General features: G+C 39.9%; 1 protein-coding gene across 4 annotated transcripts; it reads right to left on the bottom strand.

The window, feature by feature from the left end:
• Positions 1 to 127: 127 nt before the first annotated feature.
• On the bottom strand, positions 128 to 19890 carry LOC136446465 (organic cation transporter protein-like). Of its 4 annotated transcripts, XM_066444839.1 has the most exons (13): positions 19500 to 19886; positions 16465 to 16621; positions 15973 to 16076; positions 10855 to 11009; positions 6153 to 6321; positions 5496 to 5637; positions 4963 to 5048; positions 4409 to 4552; positions 4120 to 4205; positions 3805 to 3913; positions 2597 to 2806; positions 1009 to 1063; positions 491 to 602 (listed from the first exon to the last, which is right to left on the bottom strand). In XM_066444839.1, exons 1-13 carry the CDS (start codon positions 19769 to 19771, stop codon positions 597 to 599), a joined length of 1695 nt encoding a protein of 564 aa, XP_066300936.1. In that variant the 5' UTR covers positions 19772 to 19886; the 3' UTR covers positions 491 to 596. The 4 variants fall into 4 exon arrangements, 3 of the variants coding, with proteins under 3 accessions (XP_066300935.1, XP_066300936.1, XP_066300937.1); XM_066444838.1 differs by lacking the exon at positions 1009 to 1063 and having other exon boundaries at positions 128 to 602; positions 19500 to 19882; XM_066444840.1 differs by lacking the exons at positions 491 to 602; positions 1009 to 1063 and having other exon boundaries at positions 2593 to 2806; positions 19500 to 19885.
• Between the last annotated feature and the right edge of the window lie 736 nt (positions 19891 to 20626).

Raw genomic sequence — 20626 nt, forward strand, 5'->3', positions numbered from 1 at the left:
GACGTATGTACAGACGGTTTAACTATAACGATGAACAAGATTAGAACTATGTTTTATTCTTCATCTTAAACTCTTAATCAAGACCGAAACACTGTCATCCTTAGTTTACACAGAGAGGACAAAACCATTCTTGAGTTATGTTTTAATATCAGCAGATATCTGAAGTGAGTTTTGCACATGAGGCATCTATGTGTGTACATACCTCGTACATATACGAGTGCCCTAACAGAATTTGATATGCGTACCCCTTCTTGAACCGTACTGCACATTGAGGAGTCCTATCACAACAACAATTATTTTGATACAAAGATTTTTTTATTCAAAATGTTTCAATAACGAGGCAAACTGCCACTCAATAAAATGTACATCGACGACCGGTATGTCAAACCTGGACAACGCAATGTTAAGTAAGCCATGCGGTCAATTTAGCATAACAAATATCAGTTTATCACACGGAGGTAACATGTGCAGTCTCTAACGGACCATGACACTCAGAAACAGCTCCTCTCGCCACTCTTCCTGTTTCTGGAGCATCATGGGAGAATGCTGGGTTTACCCTGCTCCCGTCGGTGGAATTTACCTTGACGGGCCCTGCGTTACTCCTGAAAGAAAGAAGATATACTTGGTAATGTTTCATAATGCGATATGATTTACCATTATTTATGGTCTTTGATGAGAAGCAAGATAACGTTACATGCCATGATGCTAGAAATTATATTTCATAAGTTTTTGTCTGCGGTTGATGATAGGGGTTTGAGGTCAAAAATTACCATCATGAATTACATGTTAAGTTAGAGGTCGTTGCCCATTTCAAATCCTCTAACCTAACATCTACTTAGTTCACAAAGCCATTACGTCAGCTAAATTATTGAAAATACAAAACAAGGCGGGACAAAACGTTAGCTAGCGCTACATTTAAGTGTTAAATTTCCCCTTTATTTTTAGATTTGCACTGGAAAATCAACCTAGTTAGACATATCTTTTGAAGGATGACATGGCCGAACGTACCAACTGATCCATTTCAAAGCTATCTTCTGACACAAGTACAGTGTACCCATCATGCCTGTGTTAGAAAAGCCGGAGTTAGCTCGCTGCCTAAGGCTGATTACAACACGCGTACGGACACAATGAAATTTAGGCAAATATCAAAGTAAAGAAGATACAGGATTGACATAAACTTTCATCTGAGCTGCTGAATAACATTATGGACTAGAAAGGCAACATTTGCGAGCAAATACAGCATGTTTAGCCATACTCCTCGCCATGCCAAAAATGGACTGTCCCCAAATGACAATGGACCATTCTAAAATACTTCCACTAAAAAAAATGGATCGCCCCAGTCCAGAATTGAGTTTAAAAACAACTAGTCTCTCCAAAATACATAGGAACTGGAGATGTGTATCTTTCTTAAAAAAAGTGAACAAAGCCATGTAAGCACATGTCCTACGCATTCCAATACCACATTTGGTATGAATACTAGCACACCTGTGCCAGGAATGCAAGATAACTTAATTAACTCAATTGGCCAATCAGGTGGTTGCAAGGGTCACAGGCAGGCCAGGTGCTGTTGGGGTCACTGACCTTTAGGTCATATGAGGAAAATACCCAATGTTCTCACCAAAATACCCTGCAAAATCGTATTTTGAAGTGATGTATGCCAAAAGTGCGAATGGGGTTCTTTGACTATTTGTTCAATGTACCCCCATAGCAAATTCCAGGTCATTTGGATGTATTTCCAGAGCACAGGAGGCCAAAATGTACGTTTTTGGTCAGAAAAACCTCAATAAAATCACTTTCAAGGTCAATATCGAAAAAATGAAAAAAAGGCCGGGGGTATTTGCCACCACTACCTTTGTACCAAATTTCAGGTCATTTGGTCAAAAAATGACAGAGATTTTTCGATTTGAAGATTTGACAGGAGAAGAAGAAGAAAAAGAAGGAGGAGAAGAAACCTGAGTAAAAACAATATGTTGAGCCATACTAGGTATGGCTAAGCATAATAAGGTTACAGTGATATCCAACTCCAGAAATTGGACTCACTGGGATTTTCGACTGAATTTCGGATCAGTCCTCTTCAGCTTTCTGACCCAGTCGCTCTGGATACGTTACTCTATGTACATGTGACTTTAAAGGTTGAAGGTTGCTGAAAGTCGACAGAGTAAAGGAGGTCACCTACATCAGGGCGCACCAACCCTCTCTCAACGGGGAAGGGGGCGATATCGACTTCACGTGTGCGTAACGTCACGTGCCCAGAGCGATTTGGACAGAAATATGAAGACGGCTGGTTAATCCGGACGAATAATCCTGTGAGTCCAATTTCTTCAGTTACAGAATGTTTAACCTTTCCTTTCTCATAGGTCTTCAGGATCATTTTATGTCTAACATCATGCAGATTCTACACATTTGTTACAACAATGGGGGTAGAGTATCAGCATTGATTGCAAATTTTCTAATGTCAATGGATAAATAGCCGGCGTTAGGCTACATCATCTAATCAGGACAACAGTCACCATGGCCGATGTATTGATGGTAACGGACCAATGTAACAGGTATGAAGAAAATTAAAGTCTGAACAACACATTTTCTCAGTGCTCACTTTCCGAAGTTTTCCCCATCCTCCAGGGTGACCGGAAGCTTTGCACCGAGCGTTTCCGGTAGAAGCAGCGCTGCCAGGGCGGCCAGAAAGGACAGGGCACCGAAGATGATGTAGGGGAGAGGACCCCACACACTCTTGGACAGCTCCACGTACGGTGAGATGATCCCACCTACGCGAGCAAACATGGACGAGACCCCCACGCCCATATTTCTGTGCACCAAAACATGAACAAGAACAACTAAGACAAACTGAACTGCGGTGAGAAAACCGTTTTGTGTTGTTGTCTGTCCGCTGCCTGTATGTATGATAGCTAAAAGTGAGGTGGGAATGATTATGATTAATCATTTAAGTGCTAGGGCATAAATCACTAATATACTCAAAGTATCTATGGTGCATTTTATCCTACTCAGAGTTCTACAATATCTTAGAGTCGCCTTTCGAAAATGTAGGTGGAATCTTAGATTGCTGAGACGGTGCAGGGCGTAGACTTTCAGATTTTGGTCTGTGGGTACCCCTAGCTTGAAGTGGTCAGCCCCTAACCTGACGTAATCTGAATTAAAATGGCGGCATCATTTTGAAAATTAGGCTCTCGTCACACTTTTACCATGGTAATTCTGCTTGGCTCTTTGCTTTTACACCGTATAGAAATTGCTTGAATATGACTTTTTAGATACTGGGTTAGTTGTTATGCCATTGAATGATGTTAATGGATAAGATTATGACACCAGGAATTTGCCTATTCTTACATTATATTGATTACAGATTGCAATTACTGTCCAGTGCCCTGTAAAGCTGGGTTCGTACGACTTTTACCAGTCCTTTATTGAAGCCTGCATTAAGGGAATGGCAGATGTCATAAACCTTTAGACAGATGCCTGACGTGATTACTTTGTCGTATATATACTTTCTCTAACTAGTAAGTGTATCTTTACCTGTAGCTGTATGGCCGGTGTAACCGCCCTTCGGCGTAACGCACCAGCCAAGTGTTATTTCAAGTCAAGATTCCAAGGTAATGTTGCAAGAGCAACAGCATCGTATATCTCAATCAAAAGTATAACTGACATTTAGTTAGTGTTTCTTTTGATAATGAACGAGAACATATGTGCATATTGCCCCTTTTATAGTCTACATTGTTCCTTAACATCTTAAAGGCTTTGACTTGGTAATAGAGAGCAGTGTGTTGATGTTTTCTCCAATGGTGAACGTACCTGACCATAGTAGGGTACAGCTCCGCCGTCCACAGGTAGATGATGTTGAAGCCAGCCGTTATGCCGAACTTACCAACCATGGCCAAAGTGATGGACAGAGGGTTTAGACCTGGAAATAGCATCCACGAGATAAACGATTTAAATGTCTGACATTTCGTGCTTGCTACTTCTCGAACGTTGAACCTTGCTGCTTCTAAACTCCCTGTATCATTATAGTTCCACGGGTAAATGTTTATAGTGTTCCAGCTCCTTCGCGTGAGGCATGTCGTTTACCTCAATTTCAGTTCCTGTAAACGAATTCGAAGTTGTACTTACGTTCCGGTAGGTACGGGGCCGTGAGGAATGGACATATGATACAGCCCACAGCTCCGATCATCATGTAACCTGCATGTGTCTTTGGTCTGTAACAAACAGATGATTATCAATCAACACTCCACAAAATTCAAATTTGAACAATGCGAAAAAACAACCATGACAAAATTAAAGAAAGGTTAAGAAATGACATTTCCCAACCAAATATTCACAGTTGTCATGTTACTTGACTTTTCGTCTTTGACATTCCAAGCTCTAGTATCAATGATCATTGCAAACTAAAACATCTTACCTTCCAAACGTATCAACGACATAGATAGAGGAGATGTAAGCTGGTATTTCCACCACACCACCGATGAAGAAGTTGAGGTAGTCGTCCCCTCCAAGGTTGGAAGTGTTGAGAGATAGGCCGTAGTACACTAATGTAATCACCAGCCTGAAAATCACCATCAAAGCAGAATCTATTTCCCATGTTATGTAATGGTCATATCCAATAGCCAATCAGCCAAAATCACCAAAAGCGTTCAATATGTGTTGGCTCTGAGTGTTGAGACTGTCGAATTATCGATAATAATTTCCAAGTTTAATTTCTACGAAGGCAAGATCTAGAGAGAAAATTAAACTTGACAATTCAACATGAAGACATGCAAAGGTTGCAAGGGAAGGAGATAGTTCCTTAGTCACACCGTTTGATAAGAGAATATATTCAAATAAGTACATGATACATTAAATTTCATTCACGATAACTAAGCCATTAAAGACATTGCCAGCAAGTTACATATCAAACAAAAGCTCGTTAATTATGAACTGCTTAGATCGCATGGCAGACAATTCTGTTTGACTGACCAGTTTATAAAAACTAGCAGAGATTTTTTCGCCATGTTTGGTGTCCGCACAAGGTCGACCACAGTATATGTTCTCTCGTCTTTTGGCTAAAGAAAAGAATAGGAAAGGAAAAATAACGACAAATATATGTCTCGTCTCATCATTGTTACAGAACAATGTTTCCTAACCTTCTTTTCCACTTGTGCTCTTGATGCATCCTCAGTGCACACACTTACCAGTCACTATGTCAAATTTTGATCCATAACGTTAGATATGTTATTGCATAGTGCTTCTAATCAAATTTGAATAATAAAACTTTTTATGATATGAAAGCATCGGGAAGAGATAAACGTACTTGCCCATTTCTAGTGTAAAACCTCACCTCGAAATATTTGATGTAGATCCAAAACAAGGGAAATCATCATTCTGTTGTTCAGAGTATTGCGAAAAAAAGTAACATCACACTAAATACTTTCGTTTCATTTTTTTGTTTTTGTTTTAATCTTTTTGAAAAAGAGGGGATATACAGTAAGTACATCTGCAAAAATCTTTACCGTTTCAATATGGACTTTCTTGGTTGTGAAAACCTCATCTGGCAGTGTGACCCCATTGACCTTGGCTGCCCTCCGCATAATGGCGGCCACTTCCTCGTCACGACCTTTGGACAGCAGCCATCTTGGAGACTCAACGATCAGGCTGCAAATAAAAGAGAGCGTGGCAATTTATGACGTAATACAGCGGTGTGATCTAAGTTTGCTGTCGTATTCTCATGAAAAAACCTAGCGTGAATTAATTTCAAGCCTCTCTGGTACAGAGTACGCGAGGAAAAGACAAACTGCTCCTGCTGCTGAGCTATCTATGTGTACAGAAACAATGAGAGATATTACACATATTCTCTTTTCGTTGAGATGTACATTGTGATATCAATACTACATGTACATGGTGGAATTGCAATTCAAAATGTGATAGGTGTTTGACCGTTGATTTGAAGCATCTATTTGACGCTTTGGAGAACAGGTCAATGACATCAAGTTTATCTTGAGTGATCAGTACAGCTTCTATGATATTCCTGTGCCTGACGAATACTGTGATTTTGATGGACGTTAGGGTGGCCAGGTATTGAGTGTCAAGAAAAAAGAGACCGAAGCAGAGAATACATAGTTTCAAAAACGTAAATCAAAATCCTTTATAACAGACTTGGTTCTACTCACGGATAAGCGAAGATGAAGACTGCATTTGGTAAAGTGATGACAAGTTGTAAAGTCCTCCAGTCCCTGACACAGTACGCTAGGAGTGCCAGGAGCATGAAACCAGTGGCGAAGAAGACTTCGATAAGAGTTGCCGCCCATGTTCTCATGCTAGGAGCCACGAGTTCCGTACCTTGATATAAAATAAATGTTTACTGTCTATTATGTCACATCCTTATTATTAGTATCTCATTTATCAGGTCAATCAAGTGCGATAAAACGTAATGGATATAGGCAGAACTAAAAAGGCAACATTTGCAGGAGCAAATGCAACATGTATCGTCCATTTCCCTCCCCATGCAAAAAGCGATTGTGGCATCGAGGCTAACGTTTGTTGTATGTCTGCAATGTTGGTATTTGAATAAATTGAAGACCAGTCAGAAATGGATCTCTCCCAATTTGAAACCCTATGCATGGATGGGCTCTTCCAGGCACCCATATTCATAGACCATTAAAAAACACCTCCACCCAAAAAACTGGACCTTTTTGATAATTAACCAAGCCCAAAATTGAATTTTTAAAATTGTCCCCCTCATACAAGAATGGACTCTTCCAGCGGTGTATGGACCAACACGTATCAAGCAAATTTCAGAATGTAAACAAGTAGAATCTTGATGAAGATCTAGATTTCTTGTGCGGATGAATTTCTGCAATCCGAGAGTCCAGGCAATTTTTCATTACGCAGCGAACAGTTCTTCGAACCAACTCAGGTTTTGCAAAAGTTTCACAAATTTCTGCTAAACGTACCACAAATTTCTGGTGCGTAATTCGTGACCCGTACTGTAACACTGACACATAACACAATTAAAAAAATGTTGCTAAAGAAAGGATACACAACTATTTGTAGGGATATGAGCCTTTGGATACTCTTGGTGTAAGTGAAAAAAGTTATTGCTATATATATATATATATATACAGATTGTATGTACACACAGAGAGGAATATAGAGCAATAGATTTTTGTCGAAAAGCACCACCAGAAAAGGCGTAGATTTTGAACCTTCTCAATTGCACATAACGTCATTGTTATGGCAATCACTCGTAATCTTTATTCAAATGATACAGAAGTACAGATACAGATACAGATATTCGAGCATGATGACCGTGTCAGTCCCTACACCTGAGTGAGGAGGATTGACACGGTAGCCTTCGCGTGGATTTGTTTAGGGTGGATGACAGGTTGCGAATCTGACACCCACACACTTTGGGCATCCGTGTTCTCCAGCGGCACCAGTTCGAGGGAGACGAGCTGGTTCTGGTGGGGATGCTTGCAGCGAGCTGCCGGATGACTCTTACACTCGAGGTCCGCCTTGATAACGCCGGCCCGCCTGGCGCTGCTCTCGTCCGCCAGTTGGAGACTTGTCCCACTAACCGACAGTTGGAGACTTGTCCCTCTAACCGAGGGGGGAAATACGTGTAAAGTGCCTTTCCCAAGGACACAACGACGAGGCGCAAGTTCGGACATGTCTCTGGACACAACCCGGGATCGATCCCGGGTCCCATTGGTTGACAGCCGCGCGCTCTACCACTTACGCCACACCACGCCACACAACGTCATTAGGACACAACATTAACACTAGAAAGGCAACATTTGCGAGAGCAAATACAGTATATTTTTCCATTTCCCTCCCAATGTCCCCCCGTTCCATAATTACGCGCCACCTACAAGACAACTCAGACGCCAGCTGCACGTGAGGCTTGGGGTCACTGACCTTGTGTTGTTTACGTTCGTAATTGTAAGAGCTTCTAGTAGACTGGTTTATTTTCCACACAAGGTGGATAAAAACTGTTCGTAGCCCGAAGAGCTAAATTGTACAGCTTTGTACCATTTACATCAACATCGTCATACATTGTTATAAAGAATCACACTTGGTCATACAGAATTCTAAAAAGCATTAATAAAAACATACGAATTAATATAACCAACATTTTTTCATTGAACAACAGACGGAGATAGACAAATTTCGCATAAAAGCTCAAAACAAAACAAGTCGAATTCAAATTAGGGCACAGTTTAGTCTAATAAGTTACAAAGCATTTAAAATGTGGATGGGACAGGGCTAGTTAAGTACCGCTTGGTCCCAGTTGGCAGTTTATATTGTCGGGTGCGCCTAAGTTGCATGTTGTATGACTGGTTGAGAGCTGGGGAAAGCCGGGGAAAGCCGGGGTGCATATCTTCCTGACTTGATAATCGCACGTTCTGATGATTTTAGAACCAAATGATTTTAACCTTTATGACGGACGTATCTTAAAAGAGTGTTTCTCATCAATTATAAATCATACCAGTTGATCGTCTTCTCCACCCAAATAACAGAGGTTGTCCAAAGTATGAGCTTAGCAAAGAAGGTTATGCTCACATTTATCATCAATTATGCAAATGAGGTCTTTATTAGCATAATTTGATTCAACGATGTTGACATTCACATAACTTCCAAATGCCACAAGTATGAAATTGCCGTCATTTACCAGCATTGTATAATAGTTGTGTCTCATTCATTATGCAAATTATTTGCATAGTTGATATCTAATAATATTTCTCTCTTCCCCAGTTACATGTGTCACATGTTTGAAAGTCCTATCCTGGAATTTGGCGATATACAAACTTTCCTCATCAATTATGCAAATTAGATACTGATTTGCATAACAAGTATCTAATCATGTACATCATCACTCAAGGTATCTACTTACCAAAAATCATGGCCATTCATCATGCCCTTCTTGAGTTATTCCCTTTCAAATTCTGAAGCAAAACCTGCTCCTGCAGTTCAAAAAAATCCGCCAGGGGGGGCAAACCTATAGCACTTACTCTCTGTCCAAAGAGCTATCTACCACTCAATAATCAGTTCCATAGCATGTCCAGAACACGAGATATCCAAACAGGAAGTTCCGCTGCAGTACCGCGACAAGCAGCTAGGGTGCCCAAAATCTAATCATTTTCAGGTCTCATCAAAATCTACCAAACTACCAAATATCAAGACAATCCATTCAGGCCTTCTCCAGTTATTCAGCTTCTTTACATACACACATACAAACACTACCCTCTGCATAACCTTCTCGGCGAAGGAAATGACGAGGTCAAGCTGAGGGACGCCAGCTCGGCGAAGTTTACTCAGCAAATACCACCGTCTGCTGCCTTTGGACACCATGACATCAAGTTGATCAGACCACCGAGGGTCTGGGCGTATATGCAGGCCCAGTAACTTGGCTTGTGTGACAATTGAAAGTGGCTCTCCTCCAAGGGTGAGAGGGGGCATTTCAGGGGGGGAGTCGCATGAAGCAAAAGTACATAGCTTTACATTTTTTGGGGTTTAACAACATGGAATTCTGTTCACTCCAAGAGAGTCAAGGTCAGTCTGAAGGTTTGAAGGGGTTGTCACAATCCTAAGTTCACCGATGTTAAGGTCATCCACGTACTTCCAGTGATGGTCATTGGTAGAGGGTTCTGCATCGTTGATCAGGACTAGGAAAATGAGTGGGCCCAGTATGAGTAGTCTCTTCTACTCGTGAAATTACAGTCGAGCGCATATCTTCAGCCAAATTACCATTGTTTTGAGTCGCTGTACAGCCGCTGACGTATTGTCTGTTAACTTTATACTGGTACGCTGCATAGGCCCTACCCAAGCTATCTTACGCATTTTCAGTGGCAAATTTCTTGAATACAGTATGCCCGCCGCCAGCAGATTGCACATATTTTTGACCGTGTTTACACCGTCGCGGACGTAGCTTTACCGACTAATACCATCGACACTTCGCCAGTTCAACAAAACACCTCAGTGTGCACTCGTTCAAACCTTACTGCAGTTGAACGCCATGCAAAGCTACCAGTCGTCAAGGTTAAAATAAGAAAAACACTGTGTGTGCCGTGTCAAAAACACCACCAGAAAAGTTTTGAACCTTCTCAATTGCACATAACTTCAGTAGGACACAACATTAACAACACAAGGATGGCAGCCAGGGAGTAGTGAAGTTGTGCCTGTCTGCACCTGGCAGATTAGTGCTCCTAATTAAATTGACTATTTCAACCAATCAGGTCGAGTTTGATAAATCCGTGGGTATGTTAAAACGCGCTCTCTCATTGGCTGACCGAATTAGTCCACCTGGCCATATGAATAAAGATGTGACCATATATGGCAACACCATATATGGTCATATGAGGAAAATAGCCAATCTTCTCCCCCAAAATACCCTCCAAAATCGTATTTTGAAGTGATGTATGCCAAAAGTGTGAATGGGGTTCTTTGCATGTTTGTTCAATGTACCCCCATAGCAAATTTCAGGTCATTTGGATGTATTTCCAGAGCACAGGAGGCCACAATGTACGTTTTTGGTCAGAAAAACCTCAATAAAATCGTTTCAAGGCATTTATCGAAAAAAAATGTCTGGAGGTGTGCATTTACTTTACCTGCATACCAAATTTCAGCTGATTTGGCCCAGGACGACCGAGATGAATCGATTTGAAGATTTCACAGGAGAAGGAGGAGGAGAAAGAAACATTACAAACACAATATATACCGCCCATACCTATAGTATGGGCGATACATAACAAGATGATACGGTAGTCAGTAAATTGCCACTCGCCAAGAAAAACGGTTCCACTGAGCTCAAATGCCTGAACTTCACATTATCAACGTTCGTCTTTGCAAAATTATCTAATGTTTATAAATTACCTATGACAAAAGCTGGAAGGAACACAGCAGAAGTGGAGACGCCCACAAGTGCTCGGAAGACGACGAACAGCGCATAGCTGGGGGAGAACGCAACAGCTACTCCGGAAATGAGCTGAAGAAAGATTCCGATGAACATGGTTTTCTTCCTTCCAATCCTGATGGTGGGAATGAAATAAGAATGATGATATCACTTACCGAACCAGCTTTCAACGACCCCCAACCTTCGCCAACTATACTATTGGTAAATATGGAAATCATCTACTTGGTATAACATATGACTTATAATGCATACTTCTGCATAACTTAGATACGTCACAAATATAGAATTTACTTATACCAATGACTCAGTACAGCATTTGCTCATTAGATACGCGAGAAAGTACCCTCTTTCCAACTTACATATGTTGCAAATACCATTTTTTTTATCCCTGTTCATGTAGATATTGTAGAATGTCCTCATTAACTATACATGTAATGTCGAAATTTGCATAATTCATGTGTGATGATACACACTTTTATCTTAACTACTTGTGTGACTTGTATGAATATCCCACCTCTTACCGCTTGGGTAGTATACAATAATCTTATTAATCATGCAAATTGCTTCATTCAATTGCTTTATATATCAATAAATGTTCCTCACGAACCAAGTTACATGTGAAATGAGCCGTCAGGACAAAATTTGAATAAACATTGTGCTCATTAGTCATGTAAATCAAGTCCTAATTTGCATAATGTATACACCATTTGATTGATCGTTATCAAAAGTACCTACAACTCAGAAATGAAGAAAATCCATTAATCCCGTATCCGGTTTCAAAGTCTGCAACTAGAATGCCCATTCATTTTCAAATAAAGCTACTAGTTGCCCCAAACTTCTGTTTTTTCTTTCCGTTTACAAGATCTATACACCGCGAGAATCGTGACAAGAGACAGCCAAGAATACGACATATTGAAACCAGCACAGTAATCCTACTGAGTAAACCCTAGCAGAGGAAATCCAGGGGACCCCTGTAAAGAAGGGATAGGTAGAGCAGCCTATCCAAAAAAGCTAGTGAGAGAGGTCTCTGTGTACATGTTTCGTTATGTTATTTGGTTTAGAATTTATTATGTCCACGTGCTACGATTGTGTTACACCAAACTAAAAGAAGAAACTAAAGTCCCACTACATCATACTGTAGCCAAATAATGTTTTCGAGTGATATAAACTTGGCACAAAAAGTTTGGAAACTTTACTTTGGCTGATCATATTTCCGTTGTTTCTTGATCAATTTCAATGATTTATATATGGTTGGAAAGCTTGTGTAATTTTCTTTCCTATGATACCCAACTCATTATAATTGCAATCTCACGGAGCGAGTACCAGGCCTGCTTACGCGAGTGGGTTGTAGAAAAAGTGCCCAAATTTCCCTGCTAGCGTCAAACACTCAGCTCAGCGCCAAACCCATTTGTGGTAGTGTCGTCCGCATCGTGAATGGAACGGTGTTAGAGGAATGTTATGTTCACAGCTACAGATGAGATTAGATTTATTTCGACTGTTGGAAGGGTAAATGAAAGTGTTGGGGCGGCGAGGAGAACCCTATGCTGACTGTTGCACAGATAGACTGACAGCCGTGTTTGTTGGAGTCAGTGTCATGATGTGGGGCAGTACAACTGCCAGAGTTAAAACCAGGCTAATCATCCTAAGCAACCTCGATGTGTCAAGATATAGAGACGCCTTTCTCCATCCAGTCACATTTCCTAGATTCTTACCTCAATATGAGACTGAGTGCCATTCTGCAAGATGATATTGCACGTCCATACAGAATGAGAGTCATTTCAGACCACCTCCATGAGGGTGCAGGAATATAGAGGACAGAATGGCCTTCCTGCAGCCGAGATCTCAACACAATGGAACACCTCTCATACTCTGTGATCACTGAACAGCTTGGGTGAGCTGTGAATGCAAGAATGATCAACAGAACAATACGACCTGCGACAACTCCCTGTAGAAGAATACCCAGTGACCGCGTAACGAAACTGGGGACAATTACGAGTAGGATGTGCCGGGCTGTGGTGACAGCGCATGGCTTGTGTACTCAGTATTAAGCCACCTTCATCATAACTGAGGCTCCTTTACGCAATTTTTTGTTTGGATGAATACTAACCTTGGCTTTCATATTATACAAAGTCTTTACAACCAGTCTGAAGCACGCGTTAAAACAAGTGGGGGTCTAACAGAAAGCTTCCCTGTCCAGATCGGTGTCCGACAAGGATGCGTTTTGAGTCCCACTTTATTTAACCTTTATATCAGCGATCTTGTTAACGATCTAAACATGACAGACAAAGACGCCCCATTTTTACACCACTCAAAAGTAACGAGCTTGCTATATGCCGACGACATAGTTTTGCTGTCCGAAAGTCAACAAGGACTGCAAAACGCAATAAACACACTTGGAAGGTATTGCCAAAAGTGGAAACTTACCGTAAATCTAACTAAAACAAAGATAATTGTATTCAACAAAAAAGGACACAACTTCTCAAAACTTAGCTTCCAGTTATTCTCCAAAAGCATCGATGTAGTTTCTTCTTATTCATACTTAGGTGTTGTCTTCACAGCCGGGTGCAATTTTAACACAGCGATGAAAGCACTTCAAAAGAAGGCTCTACGAGCGCTGTTTAGTATCAAATGTACTCTTGGAGACACAAGGGCTCCAATATCAGTCTACTTTAAGTTATTTGATCAATGTATAGCTCCTATATTATTATATGGAGTAGAAACGTGGTGTAATAGCAAATTGAATGATAACTCTCCGCTTGAACAAACTCACTTGAAATTTTGTAAACATATCCTAGGAGTAAGAAGAAACGCTAGTAATTATGCCAGTAGAGCTGAACTTGGTCGCTTTCCCTTATGGATTGAAGCATGTTGTAGGATGTATAGTTACTATTATAGATTGGTTCGGAATGTTCCTATTGAAAGTCTTCAGTATGAGGCTTACATTGTACAAAAAGACCTTGTAAGTAGTAAAATACCCTGTTGGTTGTGGAACATGAAGACAGTTTTAGAGGAATCTGGCTATGCCTGCCTTTTTGCACACGATTATATTAACAAACCCTTCCATCTTCATGAACTAAGACAAAGATTGAGAGATATATTTATCCAAAATTCAATTCAGCATTAAAAGCAACGGGACAAGAAGGAAATCAAGGCAACAAGTTAAGGACATACAAAACATTCAAAGAGATGTATGACAAAGAACCATATCTAAACATTCCAAATTTCAAAAATCGTAGAGCCATGTGTAAACTTCGTATCAGTGACCATCCGTTACACATAGAATCTGGCAGGCATAGCCGTACCCCTCTAAATGACAGATTATGTACATTTTGTAATAACTCACGCATTGAAGATGAAATACATTTCTTACTAGACTGTGTACTGTATGAAAAAGAACGTCAGTCATTGTTCAAATCAATTCAGCTTGACAAGAGATGTAAGACAATATCAAAACAAAATACTTTTAGATACTTGATGTCATGCACAGATGTTAATGTAATAGAAGAAATATGTAATTATGTCGCCATATGTCTTAAAAAGAGAGAAGAAGCCGCTAGAAACTAGTTATACAGTAGGACATTTAACATAGTGCTTAGTATTGTATTAGACATTAATGTTAACGTTATTCTCATTATTCTTATTATTCTATTCTCAACTACTCCATGTATGGCCCCATGTGGCCTCTAGTGCATTTATCCCCCTGGGGAATGAACATGCAATAAAGATTATTATTATTATTATTATTGTGTTTTGTTGATTCAAGTTTCATATTACCCTCGTACTCACACAAGCCACGTGCTACCAGCAGAAGAAAAAAATGCTGAATTGAGCGTTTGAGCTTTAGTAGGGTTATCTGGGCACTTTTTTATGTGACCTGCTCGCATAAGCAGGTCTGGTGCTCGTTTCATTAATTAAGAACCATCAAAAGGTTGGTAACATGGAAAAGAAAATCACACAAGCTTTTCAATGATATATAAATAATTGAAATTGATCAAGAAACAACGGAGATATGATCCACCAAAGTTAAGTTTCCAAACTTTTTGTGCCGAGTGTATTATCAAAATTTCTCATTGATAATGCAAATAAGGTCTTCATTAGCATAAACAATATGAGTTGATCATCTTCTTTACGCAAATAACACAATATATTCAAAGCCTGAAAGTCTTGTCTAAGCAAATAAGGCCATGGGATTATTTCCTCATACATTATGCAAATTATACCCTGATTTGTATGACTTATGGCTAGAGATATTCAGCTTTACTTATCTTCTTTTGAATGCCGCCAGAATGAAATTCCCATGAATTACCACTGAGGTATTTTAACTTGTTCTCTTCAAATATGCGAATAAGGTAGTTATTTGCATAATATGTTTCTTTTATTTATAGTCAAATGCAACAGTATATTACACCGACTGCATAATTAATATTAATCGACACCTCGCTCCTTTTCACTTAAACATGTCATGTATGAGAGTCAATGCAACGGATTTCTAAACTTTCCTTACTAATTATGTAAATCGGCTCCTGATTTGCATATTTATCTGCATCCGTATTTGATTATGTAAAGCATCACCTGAGCCATCTACATACCAAAAATTACGACGATCTGTCGACCCCTTCTCGACTTATTCAAGTCCAAAGGTCAAAACAAAAACGTTAACTGCATTTCAAACAAGCCGCTAGGGGGCCAAAATGTACACAACTTGCTTCCTGTGGCATGAGCTATCTACCACTAAAATTATGACCATAGCACTTGCAGAAAATCTGACCTCAAATTCCAGGCTCCGATGCATGTACCTAGCTAGGTAACTCGCAGTTCCTAAGGTACTTGGAGGCCCATTATCGAACTTGACCTTCCTTTCTGCGAACCCTTCAAACGACAAACTTACATGCTCAGGGAATGCCGAATAGCTTGTGCCTCCCTGAATTATGTACAGTTTGTTACGATGGGTTATTGAAAATATCAAGCGATGTCGACTACAGTACAGCTGTTAGTATGATATGCATCACCACATGGTCCTTGTGGTAACACGCGGTACTTGTATCAGTATATGTAAAACGTTAAATGGCATATCGTACATATCTGAGAGTTGTCCGGATCCCACGGCTCCAAGCAGCACCCCTACCATAAACATGGACTGGGCGAACTGGTTCAACTCATTGCTGTCACACACCAGGTCGAACTGGAAAATAAGAATTAAAACAATGAACGTCCATGGTTACAAGCTCAAGGTTGCGCAAATAACGCAATGTTGTTCTTATTAAACCAGTGTAAGCTGGTCGGTATATGTTAATATTTTGCTTTATATCCGTCTTTTGTCACATATAATTACAGTTTGTTTGCTATGAATGCATGCATGTATGTATTTCATTATAAACAGTTATCATACTCATGCACTCAGTTTGGGAAAAGCCACAAACAAACAAGGTTCCTGGTCTCCCTGCGTATCTTTATTCTATTATTGTTGCTCGGCTTAGACAATAAATGATGGACATTTTTTTAATAATTTCATTCAAGTGATGTACTTAAGATGTTCATCTCATGCATCTTCAACTATCTACTCTTCTTACCTCAGTGAAAATGCTGCTGTGATACTGGCTCCTGTCGTACCAGTAACCATGGTTACATGATGACGTGTTGATGCCATTGAAATAGCCGAGAGCTGATTCGTTGATGGCATCAAAAGGGCACTCAGCTGTTACCAGGCTGGTGTTTCTAATGTTATACCTTTATATAAATAAGAATAAGGTGACAAATGTACCGATAATGTCATGAACACAATTTAGCAGGGTGCATTAAGAGCCTATACATTCAACAAGCACCCTCATCAATCCAAAAAGAAACTAAACAAGTATTGGGTATTTGCACCTGATTTAAATGTTTAATAATTAACAAAAGATGTATGATAAAACTAAATGCAACTTTGATTCAATCAAGCATGAGACAATACTAGAGTTCCACGATCTCATACCTTCCCCGAATAATATCAAAATACCGACTGATGCAAGTATCATATTCCCGCCATTTTCCAATATGGCGTTATATAGAATTTTCTCATCAATCATTCAATGTAGGTCTTCATTTGCCGAAATGATATTTATCAATATTCCCCTCTTTTCCAGTAATATTTGCCACATCATGAATGTCGATGACGGTTAGACATCCAGGTATCAAATACGATATAAATCAGTTACTCAAGCAACTGGATAGAATTTGAAAACACAGCGTATTTATATACAATCAAATATTCACATTAGCTCTTGTTTTGTATAATTAGCATCTCACTATGTCAATCATCAAATTCACTTACGCTATCTTGAAATACCAAACATAAATTTTTAAAATGGCATCATTGGGGTTCTCAAAGCATGTCATCCTTATAATCAAATCAATATGGCCTTATTATAGTACATAATGTTCTTATTAATTATTCAAATGTATTCAAAAAGTCATTTGCATAATTGATCTTTATTGATATTCCTCTCATTCTCAGTGATAGATGCCACATGTTTGAAAGTGCTTTCATGCAACGCAATGGATTTTACAAATTTGAGGCAAATTAGCTTTTAGAATGAGCTATTCTCATACCAATCATAACAGATAAAACCAGAGTCTTGTTTTTCTATCGCCTTACTAATCATGCCAGCTGTTGGCCTTTTGACACAGATCCCGGGACACTATCTGTGAGTGTAGACCATGCATGCGCATATAATAGAGCAGTGCCAGAAGTTTTCCTCAATGATTATATAAAGTTGGTCATTATTTGCATAATGTACATCTCATTATGTTAATCATCACCTATGGTACCTATAAACTAAAAACAATGAAAATCCATCAATCCCTGCTTGAGTTATCCTCCTCAAAAGTTACAAACAAAAAGCTCACTGCAGTTCTAAGCAAGCCACTAGGGGTCTAAACTTACATCACTTACACCCTGCCCCAACAGCTATACACCACTTAAAAATCATGACCATAGCACTTGCACGAAATTTGATTACAGGCTTTCAGTGGATTAATGAACTTTGTATGCAAATTAGCTCCTTATTTGCATAAAAATAAATATAAAATTATGTGAAGCAGCACCGAAACTATCTATATGCCATAAATTATGATGATCTGTCAATCCCTGCTGGAGTTATTCGTCTGCAAAGTTAACAACGAATACGCCAACTGCAGTTCCAAACAAGCAGCTAGGTGGCCTTGATTTACACCAATTACTTCCTGTCACAGAACCTATATACCACCTAAAAATCATGAACCTTGCGCCTACAGAAAACTGGTCCTGAAACTTTGAGGCTCCGCTGCAGTACCTTAAATACCCGCTAGGAGGCCCATTATTAAACTTGACCTTCCTCTTCGACACCCCAACTTATCCACTGAATATCATGCACAACCGTCCACAGCTCCTCGGATTATGCTGCCACATACAAACTCACACACATACAAAACCCGCTGCAGTGCTGCAGGAAAGCGCCAGATGAATCATTTTCAAACTTGACCTCCGTTCCGACAACCGCTTCTCAGCTACAAAAAATCATGAAGATCCGTCAACGTTTCCGTCACTTTTTTTGCCTTCATTCAAACACCTGGAGGTCAAAAGACTAGGTAGGTAGGTAGGTAGGTAGGTTTTTGGTATTGACCATCATGCATGAGGTTCCTGTGGAAGAGTCCATTCTTGCATAGGGGTCAAATTGGGAAAGCTCTATTTAGGACTGAAATGACTTTGCAATAATTCACGTTGGAACAGGTTATATTGGAATGTTCCATTTTTGTACAGGGGTGATCATAAAACAGTTCATTTTTTGGCAAAATATACAGTATTTTCTTGCAAATGTTGCCTTTTTAGTTGTTTTTTTTTACGTCCGTTGCTTTGAATACCAGAATGAAAATAGTATTCCAACTGTGTGCCTATTGCCTATTTCGTATACCCTAAAGATCAAAGCAGTTAATTGGCTTATTTACTTCGCCAATATCTATAGATAACTATTGACCTTCCTCTGTGCACAATGAAAGACGGGCGCACACAACTGCAAAATTAATTCATACCCCCTCCCCCGACCGTAGTGACCAAAACTATAACTAGTTGTTGAAACAAATTTGACTAGTGAAGAAGTTTATTTTGTAAATTTTGTGTGTTTCTTTTTCATTCAAATCAAACTTTCCGATAAGTTAGCTCAGCGGTGTCCACCCAATGGAAAAGGGGCCTGAATTGAAGGACAACACGTTTTTTGCTAAAAGCAGGGGTGCGAAGTTCAAGCGGGCAGGTCTATTGATTTTTTCAACACAAGGGCACGTATAGGCGTGGGGCGTGTAGTTTGGGTGTCCATGCTATTTGTTTTAACATTGAATCTAAGTATATACAAACAACTATGGAACTGTGTAGTTAACAATCGTTGTGCCGTGGTCGATTCACAAGTTTTACCCTATAATGAACTGAATTATATTGATGTTCTGCTATGCCCTGTCAGCCCCCATGGTCGTAGATCAAACTAGGTGAATCTGGATAACGTTACATATACGTTAAACATTTTCATCTATTTTCATGAATTTGTCATTATTGTGATCAATGGTACCGTCAACGCGAAAGATGAGTAACAATACATACCTCTGGCAGCCAGATAGTTTCCAATCTTTGGTTTCTTTGTCTTGTTCCCATGGTATGGAGTAGTTCAGCGCACAGCTGTAGTTCTCTGTCCCAGGCTCGGCGTGACGTATCTCCGGGACGTTACAGTGGAACGCCACCTTGGCGTCCAAAAAGGTCATAGCGAGCATGTGGAAAGACACCGGCAACGTCAAAACACATGTTAGACAGTAGATGAGCTTTTGGTACTTACCAAAAGCCCCAAGATATTCAAGAGCGCCGTCAAAGTCGACCATTTTGTAGAGTCGTTGTAGGGAGTCTGTGTAAAGTTTCAGCCACACTTACCGGTTTGGGGACATGAACTTTGTACTGATTACGTATTAGTCTGACCTGGCAAACATAGCTTTTCTATCGTTAGCAAACCATCCGTATCAATACACTGACTTTGATATACTTGAACTTGTATTTGCAGTATCTTAAGTACGGACTTTTCTCAAAGCCTCTTTATATTGTGAAGTTGTGTTACGTGCAGTTACATGCAAATGAGAAGAACAGCGATCAAGGCGTCAAACACGCGACTCCATCAAGCCTCGAGTCACTTTGTTAGGTGGAGCTCCGTAGAGCCCCGGCCATGGACAGTGGGAGTTTGGGTTAAACAAACTTCTCCCAGCCTAAATTGACCAACGGATAGTTAACACAAATAGGGATTTAGGATTGGTTACTGTTAGCTAGAAATAAATGTAGCTGTTACGTGAGCTACTGACATTTTGCAATACCCGAAAATAATTTCATCAGGTTGGTAGAACATAGGATATTTGGAGTTTCTTATTACACAACCAGGTAATCTCACCTGCTGACGTTTCGGTGTCTGTCAGACACCTTCTTCAGAGCTTCTGACTGGAGTACGGCTACTTATAGCAGTGAGAAGCAGTACTCCAGTCAGAAGCTCTGAAGAAGGTGTCTGACAGACACCGAAACGTCAGCAGGTGAGATTACCTGGTTGTGTAATAAGAAACTCCAAATACCTTTTGCAATACCATTGTAGACTTTATTATAGAAACCTTCGATTTTCTGCATTTTGTATTAGGCATTAACGTTATATGTTGCATATATAGTATACATAATTTTCCAACAGATTTGTGAACTTCGCA

This window comes from Branchiostoma lanceolatum, chromosome 12 (genome assembly GCF_035083965.1).
Source record: "Branchiostoma lanceolatum isolate klBraLanc5 chromosome 12, klBraLanc5.hap2, whole genome shotgun sequence".
Lineage (NCBI taxonomy): Eukaryota > Metazoa > Chordata > Leptocardii > Amphioxiformes > Branchiostomatidae > Branchiostoma > Branchiostoma lanceolatum.